At 45.6% G+C, this 16,144-nt stretch overlaps 1 protein-coding gene across 1 annotated transcript; it reads right to left on the reverse strand.

Moving 5' to 3' along the window:
* Positions 1 to 9,600: 9,600 nt before the first annotated feature.
* On the reverse strand, positions 9,601 to 13,287 carry LOC146185222 (acetylcholinesterase-1-like). Its single transcript, XM_084607774.1, has 2 exons — positions 11,717 to 13,287; positions 9,601 to 9,748 (listed from the first exon to the last, which is right to left on the reverse strand). Exons 1-2 carry the CDS (start codon positions 13,285 to 13,287, stop codon positions 9,601 to 9,603), a joined length of 1,719 nt encoding a protein of 572 aa, XP_084463900.1.
* Positions 13,288 to 16,144: the final 2,857 nt, after the last annotated feature.

Below are 16,144 nucleotides of genomic sequence, written 5' to 3' on the forward strand. Positions count from 1 at the left end.
TGTTCTTTCCTAAACTATCCAGCTACATACAAACAGATGATAATGCAAGGACAGAGCTTCATTTTGGCCTACACTACATGCTTCACAGTCGTCTTGCATTTCCTAAAGAGAAACAAATAGAACCACGGAGCCTGCACGTTGCACTTTAAGCACTTTTCTCATCGATACTAGTAGGCGCCGACCGAAAACACCTTCGCAAGTTGTCTTTGTCCATTTCCGTGTCAAGCGCTCCATGAAATTTTATCGCTGCAGGCCCTGAACTTCGACTGCATTCTATTAGATTTTCAGCATGCTCACGGCACTTGCACGGCACTTCGATTACCGACGACGCTAAAAAAAGCAGCACCTTCTCGGGGAATCAGCTGTTTGCTTGCAGGCCGCCATGTGCACGCCATGACGCCGCCCGCGCACCCTCGCGGCAACAAAAGTTACCTAATAGCAAGTATAACTACACAACTAAGAACGCTTCAACTTGAGCTCAATGTTAATCAATACTAAAAATAGTATCTTGCCAAAATAAACCTTTGTTTGTTTAATTTATTGCGTATTAGTTGCGTCGTGTTAGAAAAAGTTAGGAGACGGTCCCTGGTCAGTTTTGTGCCACACTGTGGCATCAACGTTTGCCGAGGATTCGGGACTACTAGGGCGGAGCCACGCTAAAAGTCGCTGGTAATTGGACGATTTCGCATACTCGTCACGATTGACGTCTCAAGGCTGCGTCACAGCTTCGTAATTTTGACGTCACGCTCACAAACTTGTGAGCGGAGTCCGTAATTCGGCCCCTGATTACTGCTCCACGGTCATGTGCAACCAACTGTGATGATGCGGCGCACGTGGAAAGCTTATCTCTGCGTGCGGTGATAAAGAAGGCTGTAAATAGACACAGTGACTTTACCATGGCGGAATGAAACTGGCGGCGAAGACTGGGCCAAAAAACGGTTTAGAGCTAAAGCAGCACAACCACAGGTCGGGGGGCCAAGCAATCAAATAAAGGAAATATAAAATTAGAAATTGAAAAGCTATGCACCAACACAAGCTAATAAATATGTTTAACCTTGTTTTATGAAAGAGACAAGCTATTTTAATAAAACACTTCATTTTCTTTTTTATTTTACAACACTCTTGTTGAATCGCCTTTTAATGTTGCATCGGCATTGGTGAGACTGCAGAACTAGGTGCTTGCGAAGGCGCCGCATGATACAACGAAACAGTTTCTTATTGCTGATGTCGCGCTGTCTGCGGTCGTGCTTCCAGTGTTGATAAGAAGTTTGCCCGCTTTTGTAAAGGTGTGCCGGTTGCAAAGTTTTCGTCTTGCATGCAAGTTGCTTCTCAGTGCTATTAGGTATGCTGCTTCCCAGTTTTGTAAGTCCTTTGTTTTCTCGTTTTACGCGAGGTCAGCGCTAAGTCTTGTTGCATCGTTGTCACGGTTTCGCTTCTTTCAAAGCACTTAAATTGGTGCCTATAAAACTGAGCTCGCGGCATTCGAAGGACTGACGCGCCTCCAACAGCGAGGACTCTATACGGTCGTTGCCACCTACGCTATCTTCCTGAAGACTTTCACACGTGACCTCCCATCTCCATGTGTAGTCTGTCTCATGTGTGCGACATGGTAACTTACATTAGTTGGTCAGTGCTGGCTTTGTTGTACTACATTTTGCTGGTATGCTTTATCTGCTTTACCTCTGTATTTGTGGGCTTGATATAATAGAGAACGGATATTGTCGAGCTATATTTGTTCGAAATTCTGTTCAGGATTGTTCTGTTACGCCAGCGCTTTACAGGTCATGCTGTACAAGTATGCTGAGCGTATCTCTTCGAAAGTGGTGCTGGTTTGCTCTCTTCCTGTGACATATTCTAGTAGCTGGGTTTGATGGTCAACTGCGCTCAAACAGTAGGATTAGAGCTCAGTAGAATGGCAAAGGTTGGCAAGCGCCCTTCAAAACGACTGCCCCGAAAATATAGCAGGGTACATCCAGAAGAATGACACTATAATTCGCGCCAATGTTGTACGTATAGACGACGTCATTCAACGTCACTTAGTTTAGTTGGCCCCCAAATTTTGAGGGTTCGCTGAAGTGCCCATTAGCCGACATCGTTTGAACTTATGGGTGTCTATGGAGCCTTCGCTACCGGTGTAACTTGTGTTAACTGGCCTGTCTGGGTCTGCTTTTCAGTGGAACTTGCCCCTTGAGACGACATGATGTCAGAAGAGCTAACGAGTTTGCCTTCCACGTGTCTCAGAAGCATTGTCGCGGGGCTCGACTGAGGGCGGATTGTGCGATGGGCAGCCTCACGTCTCTACCCTGCCTTCCGGCCGCCGGGGAACGTCAACTTAATCGGACGTCGGTGTGGCCTGACTGAGTTTAGTAGCTCACAGCTACCTACAGGCCGCCGGTCTGTACGAAGAGTTAGAACTTCATGTACGGAGGCTGCTGTATGTAATGTTCAGGTAAGCCAGGGAAATATTTTAAATGTTTGGTTCCTCGGAAGACAAATCGAAAGTCTACGAGACCAGCTAAAATAGAGGGTCTCTTAGATGTCTCTAAGAGGAGAACGACGAAAGCCTATCCTTCCTCGCCTATCATTTGCCTCTCATCGTTTTCCTCGTCGCTTTTTATATTATCATCATTGTAAGTCGTCGTTTGACATATTGGTCGTTCCGTAGTCATGATAAGTCATGCTGAGTTAATGCCTAGTCATTTTAGTCATTACCAATCATGTCTACGCATGTTTATTCATTTCCAGTCAGTTGCAATCATTACAAGTCGTCATTGCCATATTGGTTGCTCCGTAGGGACATTTAGTCATTTTATGATAACTTTATTAGTAATTATCATTATTCATTAACTGTATTGATATCTATTGTATAACTACTATTCTACCAATCATCATCAATCGTTTTCATTCCTAGTTTCCTTCCTCTTATACCCGTTATTTGCAAATGACACATCAGCGCACAAATTTGATGTACTGATCCGGCGCAGAACTCTTACGCACAGAATTTCGTTCTATGAGCAGAAAGGCCTTCGAATTAAACTTCTCTGCTTACCTCGTGGCAACAAAGAATGCTGTGTACGAAAGCGCCCGTATCCACAGCAGGCAACACGAGCCCGGAGAGCCGGTTGTCAAAATAATTCAAGGACTTTGAAAATGCCTACAAGTTCACACCTGTAAAATCAAGGCCCAGATATCCACGATCTAATAGTGCAGCAGAACGTACAGTTCATACCATTGCAAGATTGATAGAAAATTCAGCAGATACATACTTCGCGCTGTTGACATACAGGAACAATTCATCACTCATGCCATCACTGCATCCCAGCCAGTCGAGGTTTTCAGAACCAAGAAACTTAAAATCTGTTAGGAGAGATGAGGCAGTCAGAGAAAAGCAGCTGTTCAATTTCGACAGCCATCAGACGGCTAAGCAGCTTAAACAATTGTAAGCGGGAAACCAAGGGAAACCAGTTGCAATCAAGACCTAACGCTAGAATATTGCTATTATTAATCGTCGCCACTAATTTTTGTTTGTATCACGAAGGAAAATTCGTTCACCGTCTCTTATAGAAGAGTAGACAGGTTACAAGATAAACGTTGAGCGCTCTAGCAAACGTTTTGCCTACGCTTTATCTTCTTCTAAGTGTTATTATTCTGTAATGATAAAGAGGAATAGAGAGAGGAAAGCTTTAAGAAACAAAAAAGAAAAAGAAAAGTTTTTTGAAGCATGACAGAATCTTCACGCCTCTTGTAGGCATTTCCCACTACGAAATTTGTGATAGCAGCTGCGTCGTTGACGAATTGCGTAGCAAGCTGCACCTGTTTTTTTATGTTTTCAAGGCGAAAGCCTTCTTAGGCCCACGGTGAAAATCTCGCGATGGCGAGATTTGTCCGCGAGATGTGTCAGCAAGATTCGGCGACTGACACATAATGCGCCCTTTCTTTCTCGTAAACTAACTACAGAACGCTGGTGAAGTTTGATCGCGCTCAACTTGTGGAACATAATCAGCGTTCTGTTGAACGATGATTGTGTTCCTCAAGGTGTGCGCGATGTACTGTGTGCAGTAGCAACTCCCAGGCTTTTGCATTGCTCTACTGCAGATTATGCGGTGCTCGCGGTAGTCTTTTTTTTCCTTCTCCCTTGATTAAACGACATTTTACATAGTTTCTGATCCCTTTCACTTGTTTATTCGGCCTATCCATGTCGAAATACGTCCACTTCCCGTTTTGCGACGTCACACATTTACGTCACATCCCGACGTCGACATAACTAAGTCACTTCCATTGTTAATTTAAACAGCGCGAACAGGAAGACACATGACAAGGTACAAGGAAGCCATAGCGCTATTTAAATTAACAATGGATGTTTACCAACTCGCCCAGCAAAGTATCTTGATGACTACGTCAATTTGCTACGTCCTCATAGGTCACGTGACCGGAAGTGAGGTACCTTGTGGCTCCTTTGAACGTCACCATTACTGCGGCTGGCTATTTTGACGTCCCATTGACTTAATTGGTTCTAAGTTATTAACTAATAACTCCAAATGCACCAAGCTTTGTCCCCGGCGATGTTTTTCATCCTCTATCAACTAAAACCATTCGCATTTCCCTACCGCCCTTTACTTCGACGCAATCCTGCCGACAAAGTTCTGGTGGCCAACTCCTCAAACATAGCCATTTAATGCTTACGCGTTAAAAGAAAAAGGGGATGTGCAAGCGTAGATGGCAAATGCCGGGTCTTTTGTGGTCCGCGTGCCAAGACCGGGATCGTGCTAGATCCCGTCGCCTCGCGAGCCAGGCGTGCAAGGGCAGCTACCGCGTAAAGCACTCTTTCTGCGCTGAACCTCTGGAGGTCTGGCATGCCCGTGAGATCAAATTATTTGTAAAAATCTTTTCCTGCTGTCGGAGTGGTCGGAATATCATACAAATGATTAGACTTCCGTTGGACAGCCAAGGAAAGAGATATTGAACTGAATAAAAATGCTCTTGAGTCAAATTAGCATTCAACCACGTATGTGGCACTCCAATGCGTGGCAATTCTGCGGAGACGCGAAGAAGGCGCCGCGATGCCGCTCTGCGATATCCAGATCTTCCCGGTGGTGTGATCGGGAAGCGTGGTACTCGAGTGAGCGTGCCTGCTTACTACCGATTGCATTGCACGCTACGTGCGAAGTGATGGTGCTATGGGAAGAGATGAGCGCATATTTAAGTAGAAGCCCGTACCGGACAGGGACATTAGCGAAGGACATGCTAGGCATGGCGCGGTCATATAAATTAATCGCAGCACAAGTTGCTCTGTTTGGGAAACCAGTGTGCTATGCGGAATGAAATTTCTCGAGGCGGTAGTGCGAGAAATACGTATTAGCTACTCTAAGAGATGGAAAGTAAAAATGTGATGTCTGCAATGCCTCTTTCAAGTGCAGGTATTACAGAGCTTAACAAAAAGAATTTTCGTTCTAAATAGCTTAAATAGTCTTCAAGAAATCATTTTTGTGTTTTTGTAAAGCGGAAAATGGATATGCTTACTTCTTACACTCACCTACAAATTTTGTCGCGGTCTAAAACGAGAATTGTATGTTGCATAATGGATTATAAAGAAGAATAGAAAGCTTCTACCTTCTAAACAATTATCTCCCAGCCACAATCATAATATTAATAACACATTGATAATTGCCAATACTTTTCCTTGGGGGAGGAGGGGTTCGGTCGAAAAAAAATATGAAAGGAAGCAGATGCCCTTGCCAACTTCATTTCTCCCATAATACAGACTCTGCTTGAAAAAAAAAAGTCAATAAACGAAGCAAACTACGACTGCTTAAGGCGTTGTTCTGCTACAGTATAGACCCTATACACGTACAGGGCGGCGCTATTTTTTCGCCGACCTATTTTTACGCGATAGCATTAAGGAGCTCGTTGCTCTAAACCTCCGTCGTGGTTTTCGATGATGTTCGTCAGAAATAATACTTCAAGAAAAGAAAATAGAAATAGTCCTAAAAGCAAAGGACACAATGCCCGGTGTTCCAGATTGAAACCAGGCCCCCTGCGTTCCCACCGGCCGCGCTACACAATGACCACAAAGACCTTCGTCTTTATTTCCCTTGTCTCACAAAAACTGCAGGCCGGACAATTTTTCGAAATTGAGCCGGCTTACCTGCTATACATTTAATTATAAGAAATTCAAATTAAGCACTTTTTCAATACATCCTTACACTCAGACCAAATGATTGAGTTGTCTAAACGTCATTTATCTGTAGGATGGAATCCTCAAGATACTCTCGGATAGGTCGGGCATCAATATCAGCGTGGTGAACAGCCGTTCGGCGTTTCCACATACTGTGCAAACCTGACCGTATGATATGACAATGCCATTATGTTTGCATATTGGCAAAAAAGGCTTTCAGGTCAGAGATTGCTAAGGAAAGACCTAGTGAAGACGTTATTATGAAATGACAGGGTACCAGTGAGTGGAAGTTTACTTGCGTGCCCCCTCCTCGCCACTCGTGCGCCGCTCTGAAATGGGAAAATTCAGTCTCATAGCAATGTAGAATAAACTGAAGCAAGGCTTCGCAGTTCCTGTGACATGCGCAAGTTTATCATGTGATATGAATGGAAAAGCCAGTGATAAGACAGTGTAGGGAATGTCACTGTTTTGAAAACCTTCGAAATGTCAATCAAGTATGGAGGGGGCCATAATTGGGCTATGAATGGAAAAGCCAATAGTATTCTCATATTGATAGTGCCATATTGGCTAAACGCAGAACCAGTCATAGCATAAATGATGGTCCAATCTAAGAAAAAAGTATTAATGTTTCATGGAGCTAGTGTAGGCCTGAATCGAAGCCACCGTTTTCCAACATTGGGCGAATGCCGGTCTAATAATGGTATGCTGCTCTGGGGGTGTGCTGGACCACGTTAAATCAAACACCGTGTGCTGGACTAACACGTTTATGAGCACTGCAGGGGCGTATTATGTTGTCAATTGTAATTTGTTTATGAGTACCGTAGAGATGCCGCTATTGTGTTCCACTCTTAAGGGGAAATTTAAGAGGTGTCCAAGATTTTTCCCAATGCTTATCTGTTGCAAGGCCGTTTTTGTCATGTACTGTTTCTTCCGGTGTGCTGTTTTGATTAGCGCTTTCTTGACCCGGTCATTTGAAGCGATAGCTTCACTTTGCTAACTAAAGTCGGGTATCGTCGTGTGCGCAACAATCGCGAGCATGGCGCTGGCAGGCCTGCTGCAGCCTTAAGTTCACGTTATTCCTAAGCGACGCAGGCACGTCCATACAGCTTGGTTAAAGCGAGGCTTTATATGGGGGCTGGTAGCCTACTCTATCGCGTAATACTCTTAAATTCGGAGCTTAAGTGTCCATACTTTTTGTGTGTGCTGTTTAGAGACGTAATGTTTCATCGTTATGTTCTTTCATGGCACTGAACCCTACAGCCTGAGCATCACCCCTTGAAATATTTTACCGCCCGCTGGAGCAGGTTTGGCTGCAGCATTTGTGCATTCTGAAGGCAAAAATACGCGAAGCCGTGCAAACGTCTATATAGCGAGTCGCACTAAACGTAGAACACCATCTTGGTTGAAGGCAACATGGAAGTATGTGGTCCTACCCATATTTATACTTAGCGATGCTTTGTACCTGTTGAAAAAATGTGGTTGGGTTATATAGTTTTTCTTTATTTCTAAACTGAAGAGTAAAAGCACTGCGCAGTTTTTATAGGCTATATACTGACGTTCTGCTGAAAGACAGAGTTTTGGAACAAGGTCGAGTGGCATTTGCGCAAAAATAATAGAAGCCGTTCACACTCTGTTAATTGTTTCACTGGCGATTTTATTTAAACATAAGTCTGCTGTCAGGAGCAAGAAAATGACAAAGGACGCTATTTACAGAGCACACAGGCGGTATTTGGTGGCATACGCGCAACAGAAAACATTCACTGAACCATATCCAAAATATACTGCTTTTGTTTAGTTTCTTTAGAAAAGTTAACTTTCTTAATTTTAGTTTTTGGGGACTATGTTGTAGCCCCCAAAATTGGAGCTCGTCCTTCATACAGTGTGGTCACGAAAACAGCGTTTATTTTAAAACAAAATCTAGCACGGGTTACCAAGCCCACACAGATGTCAGCCTTGTAGGCAGCTTTTCGCAGCAACATAGCGCTTGTGACGTAGATCGCCCAGAGATGTCGTCATTGTGCTGGCATGACTTGAGAGCCTGATGGACGTGCGGTGGTCCATTGTCAATTTCATTTTGACCGTGGTCTCAATGATAGCCGCCGCGTCAGTGCCCAATGCGTGCGGTCATTGCGCTTGCATTCCATCCTCAAAACGCATAATCGCTGAGCTATCTACGCCATAGGCACCGCTGATGCTGTATTACGCTGTGAAGCCGCTTATCTGGGTGACATTTGTGGGCGATGTAACTCGCGCTATAATTTTCTTTAATAAAATATTTTCATTGGCTGTACTATTTCGAGGATGAGCTCCAATTCTGAAATTACAGAATACATCGCAAAATAAAAATTAAGAAAAAACGTAGTTAGTTAACTAGAAAACTAATTAAAGTCTCCTGCCTCTTGCTTAGTGCCCACGGTAGCCCCCAATATAGCCCCAAGGCTAAAATTAATATAAAGTCAGTTATTATTTTTTAATTTCGACCTTCTAGAAATCAAACACCTGGTATAGATAGCTATGGAAGACCACATGGGGCACCACTTGCCACAGGCATGATCCGTGCCGCCGCGTGGGAAGAGGCTTGGGAGGCTACCCTCAATTTACCCAAAATCGTCGACCACCAGAAAATGCATCAGTGATCCGCAACCTCGCTAGAGTTGAACCCCCGACTCAATGTTCATCCTGTAGACGATTCCCTCCCCCCCCCCCTCCCCCCTCCTTTCGTTTCCATGGCACACTTTGTGCCTGGGTGGGATCAATAACATTTACATTATAGTGACCATACCGCCCGGACAGCTGGACATCAGACCCTCATAAGACGATGCTATTAGGCCACCTCATAGATACGTACCTACAAATAACGTGCAAACTGCCGCCGCTTAGAATACACAAAATATCCACCGGGGAGTAAATCCCTTAGCAAAACGCGGGAAGCAATATCAAAGGAAGTCCAAACACCGAAGCCTGCACTCATGTATGCAGCCATGTACCCGGCTACAAGTTCCCCCTCGCCCCCTCCCTTAAATCCTTTGACAAGAAATGCAGCCTTAGAGCCGACATATCACGTGTCCTCTGGGTATGCCCTAAAAAGCTCCCATCTGAAGAGCAAGAGCTCAGGAATCGTGATCACTGGGTGGGCGCGTTGCACAGTTTGTATCAGTAAATCTAACTTCGGGCCTAGAGGACAATGGCTCTTGCGTACGTGATTAGACCATCAATCCAGGGATATCCATCCACATCGACTGCAACAGAGGTTTTTTTCATGCTCGTAATCTGAGAGTAGTGGAATAGTGACGTTTGTTGCAATAATTTTAGTATATAGTGACACGTACTGCAGTTTCGCTTGCAGAGGCAAGTGAAGTACTCATTAATGCCTGGAACAAATGCATTGACCCGGTGATGTGACTAGGTTGCGCACCTGTCTCAATTCACTCTCTCAACAGGAAAGGCTTGAAGAGGTCGCAGGGCTCGCTGAACTTTGCTCGTTTGAAACTGTTTGGTTTCATTTGAATCAACTCGGGATGCTCTGCGGAATACTTGGGCCACGTCTCGTTCGTAGTAGGGATCTGGAGTTTTCTAGAAATAAAGCACACGACAAATGCGTTACGATGTGGCAAAAGCAATGCTGATTACGCCGCAGTATCTTTTAATGCAACACTGCACATGTAATAATGTGAACATGTATTGGGTTAAACACTATATATACTCTAACATATCGTTCTCGATTTGTCGTATATATGCATATATTTGGTTTAATGCAGAAGAAGTATTACTATACAAACTGTTGTACTTCGCCGAAGTGGCTATGAACACTACTTTGAGCAATGAATCTAAAAACGCTGTTAGTGGGATTCAAACTAAGGCTGAGGATAAGAGATAAGTTGCGCTGGCCATTACGTTAGACCAGTCTGCCAGGTCGGCAGCCGGATTCTTCACGTGCTAAGCTGGTAGTCCTTCAAGCTTAAAATCAGATGTCATCGTCTTCACCTCTTCTGAAAAAGGTCCCCTAAAGGATTCTATTAGGCCTCCTGGATCCTAGCCAAAAGCCTCAAACACAAATTAAATACCTAGCTGGACATGCGAAGCCGTGTACCCAGCCAAGACACACTGGCTGCGGAAGAGGTACGATTGCCCTAGCTGCAACACACACTACCTCAGGAAATTTACCGAAGCATTACTCAGCTAAACGAGTACTAAATACTGTTTTTGCATGTATATATATATATACCCAGCCCAGCTAAACCGCCACTTAACTGGTTTTTCTTAATAAAATAGTTTTCCATCCAATAAATTTTTGTACTGAAGCCAACAAGTACCCGCCGACACACATCTAGCGGTAGCGATATGCAAATTATAAAATATTGAAGCCAACGTTCACCACTTCCTGTTGCACTGCCGAGCGGCCCAGCACTGAAACCGACAAGGATCCGGCACCTGATGGTAACGGGTTTCTGAGTGAGAAATCCTGCTTCGTATACTTTCTGAACGCAAGGAATACATCATCGCTGACACCTGGGCGTCATAAAATCAGCAAACCTTTCTCCATCGCTTCATAACATAGCCGTCTGATACACTGAGGCAGTAAATATCGCCCATGAGAAGTTTTTAGCGCTTGTTCAATGCAATAATCTTCTGCTATGCTGTCTCGCGCTGACGAAGGACCATGTTCATTATCCGTCACCCTGGAGGTCACCCGCGGTTGTCAACGGACTTCTGCCATGCATTCAGAGTATTCGCAAATATAACGAACAAGCTACGTTAGGTAACGCACGACTGTATCTGCAGTAAGCTGCCCTGATGAAAAGAAGGCTTTCAGAAGAGAAGCCCGAACACTTTCCCTACCTTTTGAACACGCCCTGCGTGTATAAAACGCGATTCATGAATGGCTGTCGTGAAACGAGTGTAAATAGGGAGGAAGTTGAGCGCCACTAAAGGAAGACCACCTTGCCCTGTTTTGAGCATATTGCTTGCGGCCCACGCTGCGTTTTCCAAATGTGGCAAAAGGCAGAAAGTGACATTTCTCACCAAGAAACGTGTGTGCACTGGTGCTTGATGCAGATGCCAGCAATTATTTTATAGCGGGGGAATCCGAAATTATTCAATTACCAGCTGTATTCGTGTTTGACTTTCCCGCTAAGTAAGATCACCTCGTGATATTGCGTCAGGCATTGCTGACATTCTCACTCATGAGAGCTACGATTGTTAACATCCAAATGCAAGAATTATGCATGACATGTCAGTAAATTGTGTAGAATCATGCAGCTTGTTAGATTTTGATGACTGTACATCAAGTACAGGTGGTCTTCTTAATAATCTTTTTTTCTTTTCTCAGCGAAGTAGTGTGGCACGTGCAAGCGGTCTGGCTGTATATCCTGTGCTTGTGCGCCTTGAATTGTGTTTGTGAATCCTGATTACGGAGCACCATCCGTTGAAACTGACCAGATTGTATACAAAAGGCATAACCTTAAGCGAATGCAATTGAAGATGAAGCATGAAAGACAGAGCACAGATTAGCACGATTTGCAAAGCGAACTGTTTGCCCACCCTTTCTTGATGAAGGATGACCAGGCACCGACGACTTGCTTCATGAACGTATGCTCTTCAGGTGTGAACTGGATGGACTTTATGAATTTTACTGTCTCAGCAGTGACTGGAGGCGTGAGTCTACTTTCATCTGAAAAGAATGGTAGAGACCCAAGCGTGAATGGAATCTCCTCTACGTGCGTGGGCCCGTAGTGTTTAGGCCACGCGCTGTAAGAAGGCCGGTGGCTGAATCTGTACATATAGGTGGTGACGCCTTCCTTTGCCGCACTTGTCGCAAAGAAATGTGCGGGACAATTAAAAAGCACATCTCCGAGCACAGCGCCGATTGTCCTTATTACGCTCTCTGGGTCATGTTGTACTTCAAGTCCGCCGAAGTATCTTTCTACGATAATTTCAGCTTTGTCCACAGGAATCTCAAAAACTAGGTAGAGGGCTATGGTTAGTCCCCGCCTATAGTCTTCGGTGAGCAAGTTGTCAAAATCTGGGGCGGCGTTGCGAATGATATCGATGAACAATGTGCCTTCTTCAGAGTTTGTTCCCACTAGTATTTCATCGATATGAAATTTCCTCCAGCTCGCCGCCGAGAATAGATTATCAGGGACGAATTCGTCACCACCGTGCGGCACAAATAGTTGGCTCTGTAAAGACTTGGCGTCAATGACGCTGTAGATATCGTGAGCATTAAACCGACGCAGACATTGCAAGATTTCGGGTACCGTCCTTCTCATCTTTTCGTCGGGGTCGTAGCAGCCCAGCTTGGTGGCATGCTCGCGAAACACTATTGAACTGGAAAATGCCGACCCTATAATTAACGTGATTGGAGTGCCGCTTTGAAGGATGGCTCTTCTAAAGAGACCTCGGCTGCTGGTTGAGACACAGTGAAGGCCGACGGCCATGGCACCTGAGCTCTGCCCGACCAGTGTCACGTCGTCGGGGTTGCCTCCGAAGTTTGCGATGTTACGGTTGACCCACTTGAGAGCCGAGAGCTGATCATAAAAGCCTATATTGCCAGAGCTGCCGTCTGGTGCTGACGGGAAGAACCCCAGAACGCCGAGTCTGTGGTTGAAGGTAACGTATACGACGTCGGAAAGAGCCACGAAGTTGGCGGCGTCGTAGATGAAGAGACCGGAGTCTCCCCACTGAAACGCACCACCATATATAAACACAACCACGGAGAGGTTTGTACCGGTGCAGGACACCTGGCCCTCGCAGATCCCCGATGGCCGCCACACGTTCAGGTACAGGCAATCCTCGGTTGATGGTGGGTAACTGAGGGTAATGTTCTTAATCACCGCGAAATTCGTTTGCCAGCATGCGGTCGTCTTCGTGGTCGCGTTGTAAACACCGCTCCAAGCCTTAATTGCTTGCGGCTTTTGGAACCTCAGACTGCCGATTGGTGGTCTCGCATACGGTATAGCGTAGAAGGCGTCCACCTCTCTGTCGGTGACTTGCAGGCGCTTTCCGACCACGAGCCCGGAATCGGTCTGGACAGTTGGCGCGTTGCATGACACACTACCTTGGAACCAGCACACGGCCGAGGTAAAAGCGAGTAGGCAAGACGCTGACCACATGTCGTTTGCGCTGATCTTCTGTCCTTTGTGAAGACACTATGAAGGCAGGGCGACAAGTGGCTGTAACTGCAAAGTGCAGGAGTGGCTGTTTTGTAAGGCTCATTCCTAGCGAACCAAAAAGGAATGGAGAATGATGTCGGCTGGGAACGCGTCGCTACGCTTTCTCGCTGCGTACTTAAGCACATACGAGCCTGAGAGGAAGCAGGCGAAGGCTATAAGGGTAGTGAAACGACCGACTGCGCCGTTTTTCCTCTGAGGTTCCAAGGACAGTTTGTTTTCTTTCCTACCTCTCTCAATGTACAGAGACACATCAAGCTGTATCGCATATTTGATTAGTTTTTTTTATTCCTATTGCTGCAGCAATGAGATGTATGTACCGCCTGGAACTATTGCCCCACCTTCATTCACAACGTGGTGACATTGCCTGTAGCGCGCCGACTAAATGCCGCACACTGCTCTTCACAAGAGACACTGAGTCAAGGCATTAATTTTCTTGAGACACTTCCTCTCCGCGTGCAAAAAATACGCTGGTGTTGGTCATGTTTTTCAGCTCATCCTGCGTGATGCAAACATATTTTGTACGTTGTCTAGACTTACTTATGTGAGAGATGTTTTTCGACCCACAATTAAGGGCAACTTAAAAAGAAGGGACGAATTGAGAATGCCATGGCAGTCTTGTCCCGCCAGTGTTTATGTCTCCCAGCCCTCCAAGTAATCTTAGGACGCAGCGAAAATATTGTCACGCCTGATTCACTACGTCAGACATAGTTGGGTACGTCTGAGTAGCAGAACTGCAAGGAGATGACAGCGGACGTCGGTAGCAGTCCAAAAGCGGAGCGCTTGCCAGACACTTCAGCTTTTTCAGGCGAGACGGCGCGCATGCCGTATTTTCGTGTTTCCAGGAGAACGACTACAATGGATGGATGGTGCCAATATGAAAGTACGCGCTGCCTTAAAAAGTCTTGTCTCACTTAAATAAATGAAGTCGACTACCTATGAGATATTGAAATCTTTCGGCACGCTTTCAATTAGATATGGTAAGTGCGTCAGGGAACATTAATTACCTCTAGCATGATAGCGTACAAAACAAAATTTTGATTCAGCAATCCTAAGGATCGAACATTCAGAGGTTCATTATCTCTCGAAATCCAGTTGCTCGTTTTAGCCTCGCGTGTTTTACTCTCTAGTTAGGTTCTGTTAGTGGTTAATATTGTGCGCACATAGAGATATTGCGCTAGTTCCTCGTTTCTACCTTCATTTTAGGCTACGGTATCTTGCGTCGCCCAACCGCTACGTCTTATTTGGAACACCAGCTAAGCCTAGTTGAAACTTCACGGGTGGTTATTGAAGCCCTGTTTGATGGCACAGTCGATATCAGCAATTTCTAATAGCCGAATAGGTTGAAAAGTTCCGGTAAGTATTAAACGCAGTGCTGATGAGGAGACTGCGGACACATAAATTCTTTAATTGGTCGACAGAGCAATGATCTAACAGGTTGTGGCATTATCAAACAACCTCTGCCGTGGAGGTTGGTTGGTTGGTTCGCAGGAAGGGAAAGGCGCAGTATCTGTCACAATTGCTTTGTGGACACCTGAACCGCGCCATAAGGGAAGGGAGGAAGGTGGGAGTGAAAGTGAAAAGAGAGAAAGGGGAGCCGTAGTGGAGGGCTAAGGAGTAATTTCGACCACCTGGGGATCTTTAACGTTCGCTGACATCGCACAGCACACGGACGCCACTTCGTTTCGCCTCCATCGAATCGCAGCCGCCGAGGTCGGGTTCGAACCCGGGAACTCCGGAAGGAAAGAATCTAAGGGACGCCTCTACGACATATTTTTTTAAAGTAGGATGTGAGGATTCCGCTCGCCAGTTTTTCACGCACACGGCTGCGTTTCGATGGAGGCGAAACGAAGTGGCGTCCGTGTGCTGTGCGATGTCAGCGCACGTTAAAGATCCCCAGGTGGTCGAAATTACTTCGTAGCCCTCCACTACGACCCCCCTTTCTCTCTATCCACTTTCACTCCCACCTTCATCCCTTCCCTTACGGTGCGGTTCAGGTGTCCACAGAGCAAGTGTGACAGATACTGCGCCTTTCCCTTCCTATGAACCAACCAACCAACCAACCAACCAACCAACCAACGTCTCAGCAGATTCGCGCATGCGCCACTGGTGCCATTGTGAGCGGACGATCTGACTTTGCGCCGAGCCGCCGCCAGCTGTCGAGGACTGCCAAAGCTTCTTACAAAGTCATGCTGAATGAACTAAATGCGCAACACTGAAAACCAACGCTAACTGTAGGATTTCAAAACTTTGCGTTATCCGCGGAACGCCACGAATGCCCATCAATACAGATTTCCAACTAATGCACACGACGACGGGGATGCAGATGACGTGTGATCAAGGAAAGTCAGTTGGCCTTGCGAAAGCACGCAACGTCCGCCACATTTCTTGTTATGCAGCTCAGATAGCGAGGGCGTCTCCTAAGCTTTTCTTCCTCCATGTATTTTACTAAGTGCCTCCAAGGAACAAAAACACTCTAGCGGAAAAGAGAAAGTGTTTGAAAGGGAATCGAAATGACGCCCTTTCTGTCCCATGTCACTTGCGCTACCTAAACACCACTGAGAAGGTTTCGTTCCGTGATAGCTTATAGATGCATTATGCCACCGACGTGCATCTTAGAGTGGGCAGAAACCGTACAATGAACTGCGTGAACACTTAGATGAAATTAAGACCGCTAATTTGTCTGGCTATACAAAAGCAATCATAATTACTCTACTATTTTGAATTACTAATTAGTGCTGCTTATTAGCACTGTTAAATAGGACCATAACTTAGCATGCTGTAACGTCAACACTCGGGG

Source organism: Amblyomma maculatum, chromosome 6 (assembly GCF_055883805.1).
Source record: "Amblyomma maculatum isolate TAMU_Amacu chromosome 6, ASM5588380v1, whole genome shotgun sequence".
Classification (NCBI taxonomy): domain Eukaryota; kingdom Metazoa; phylum Arthropoda; class Arachnida; order Ixodida; family Ixodidae; genus Amblyomma; species Amblyomma maculatum.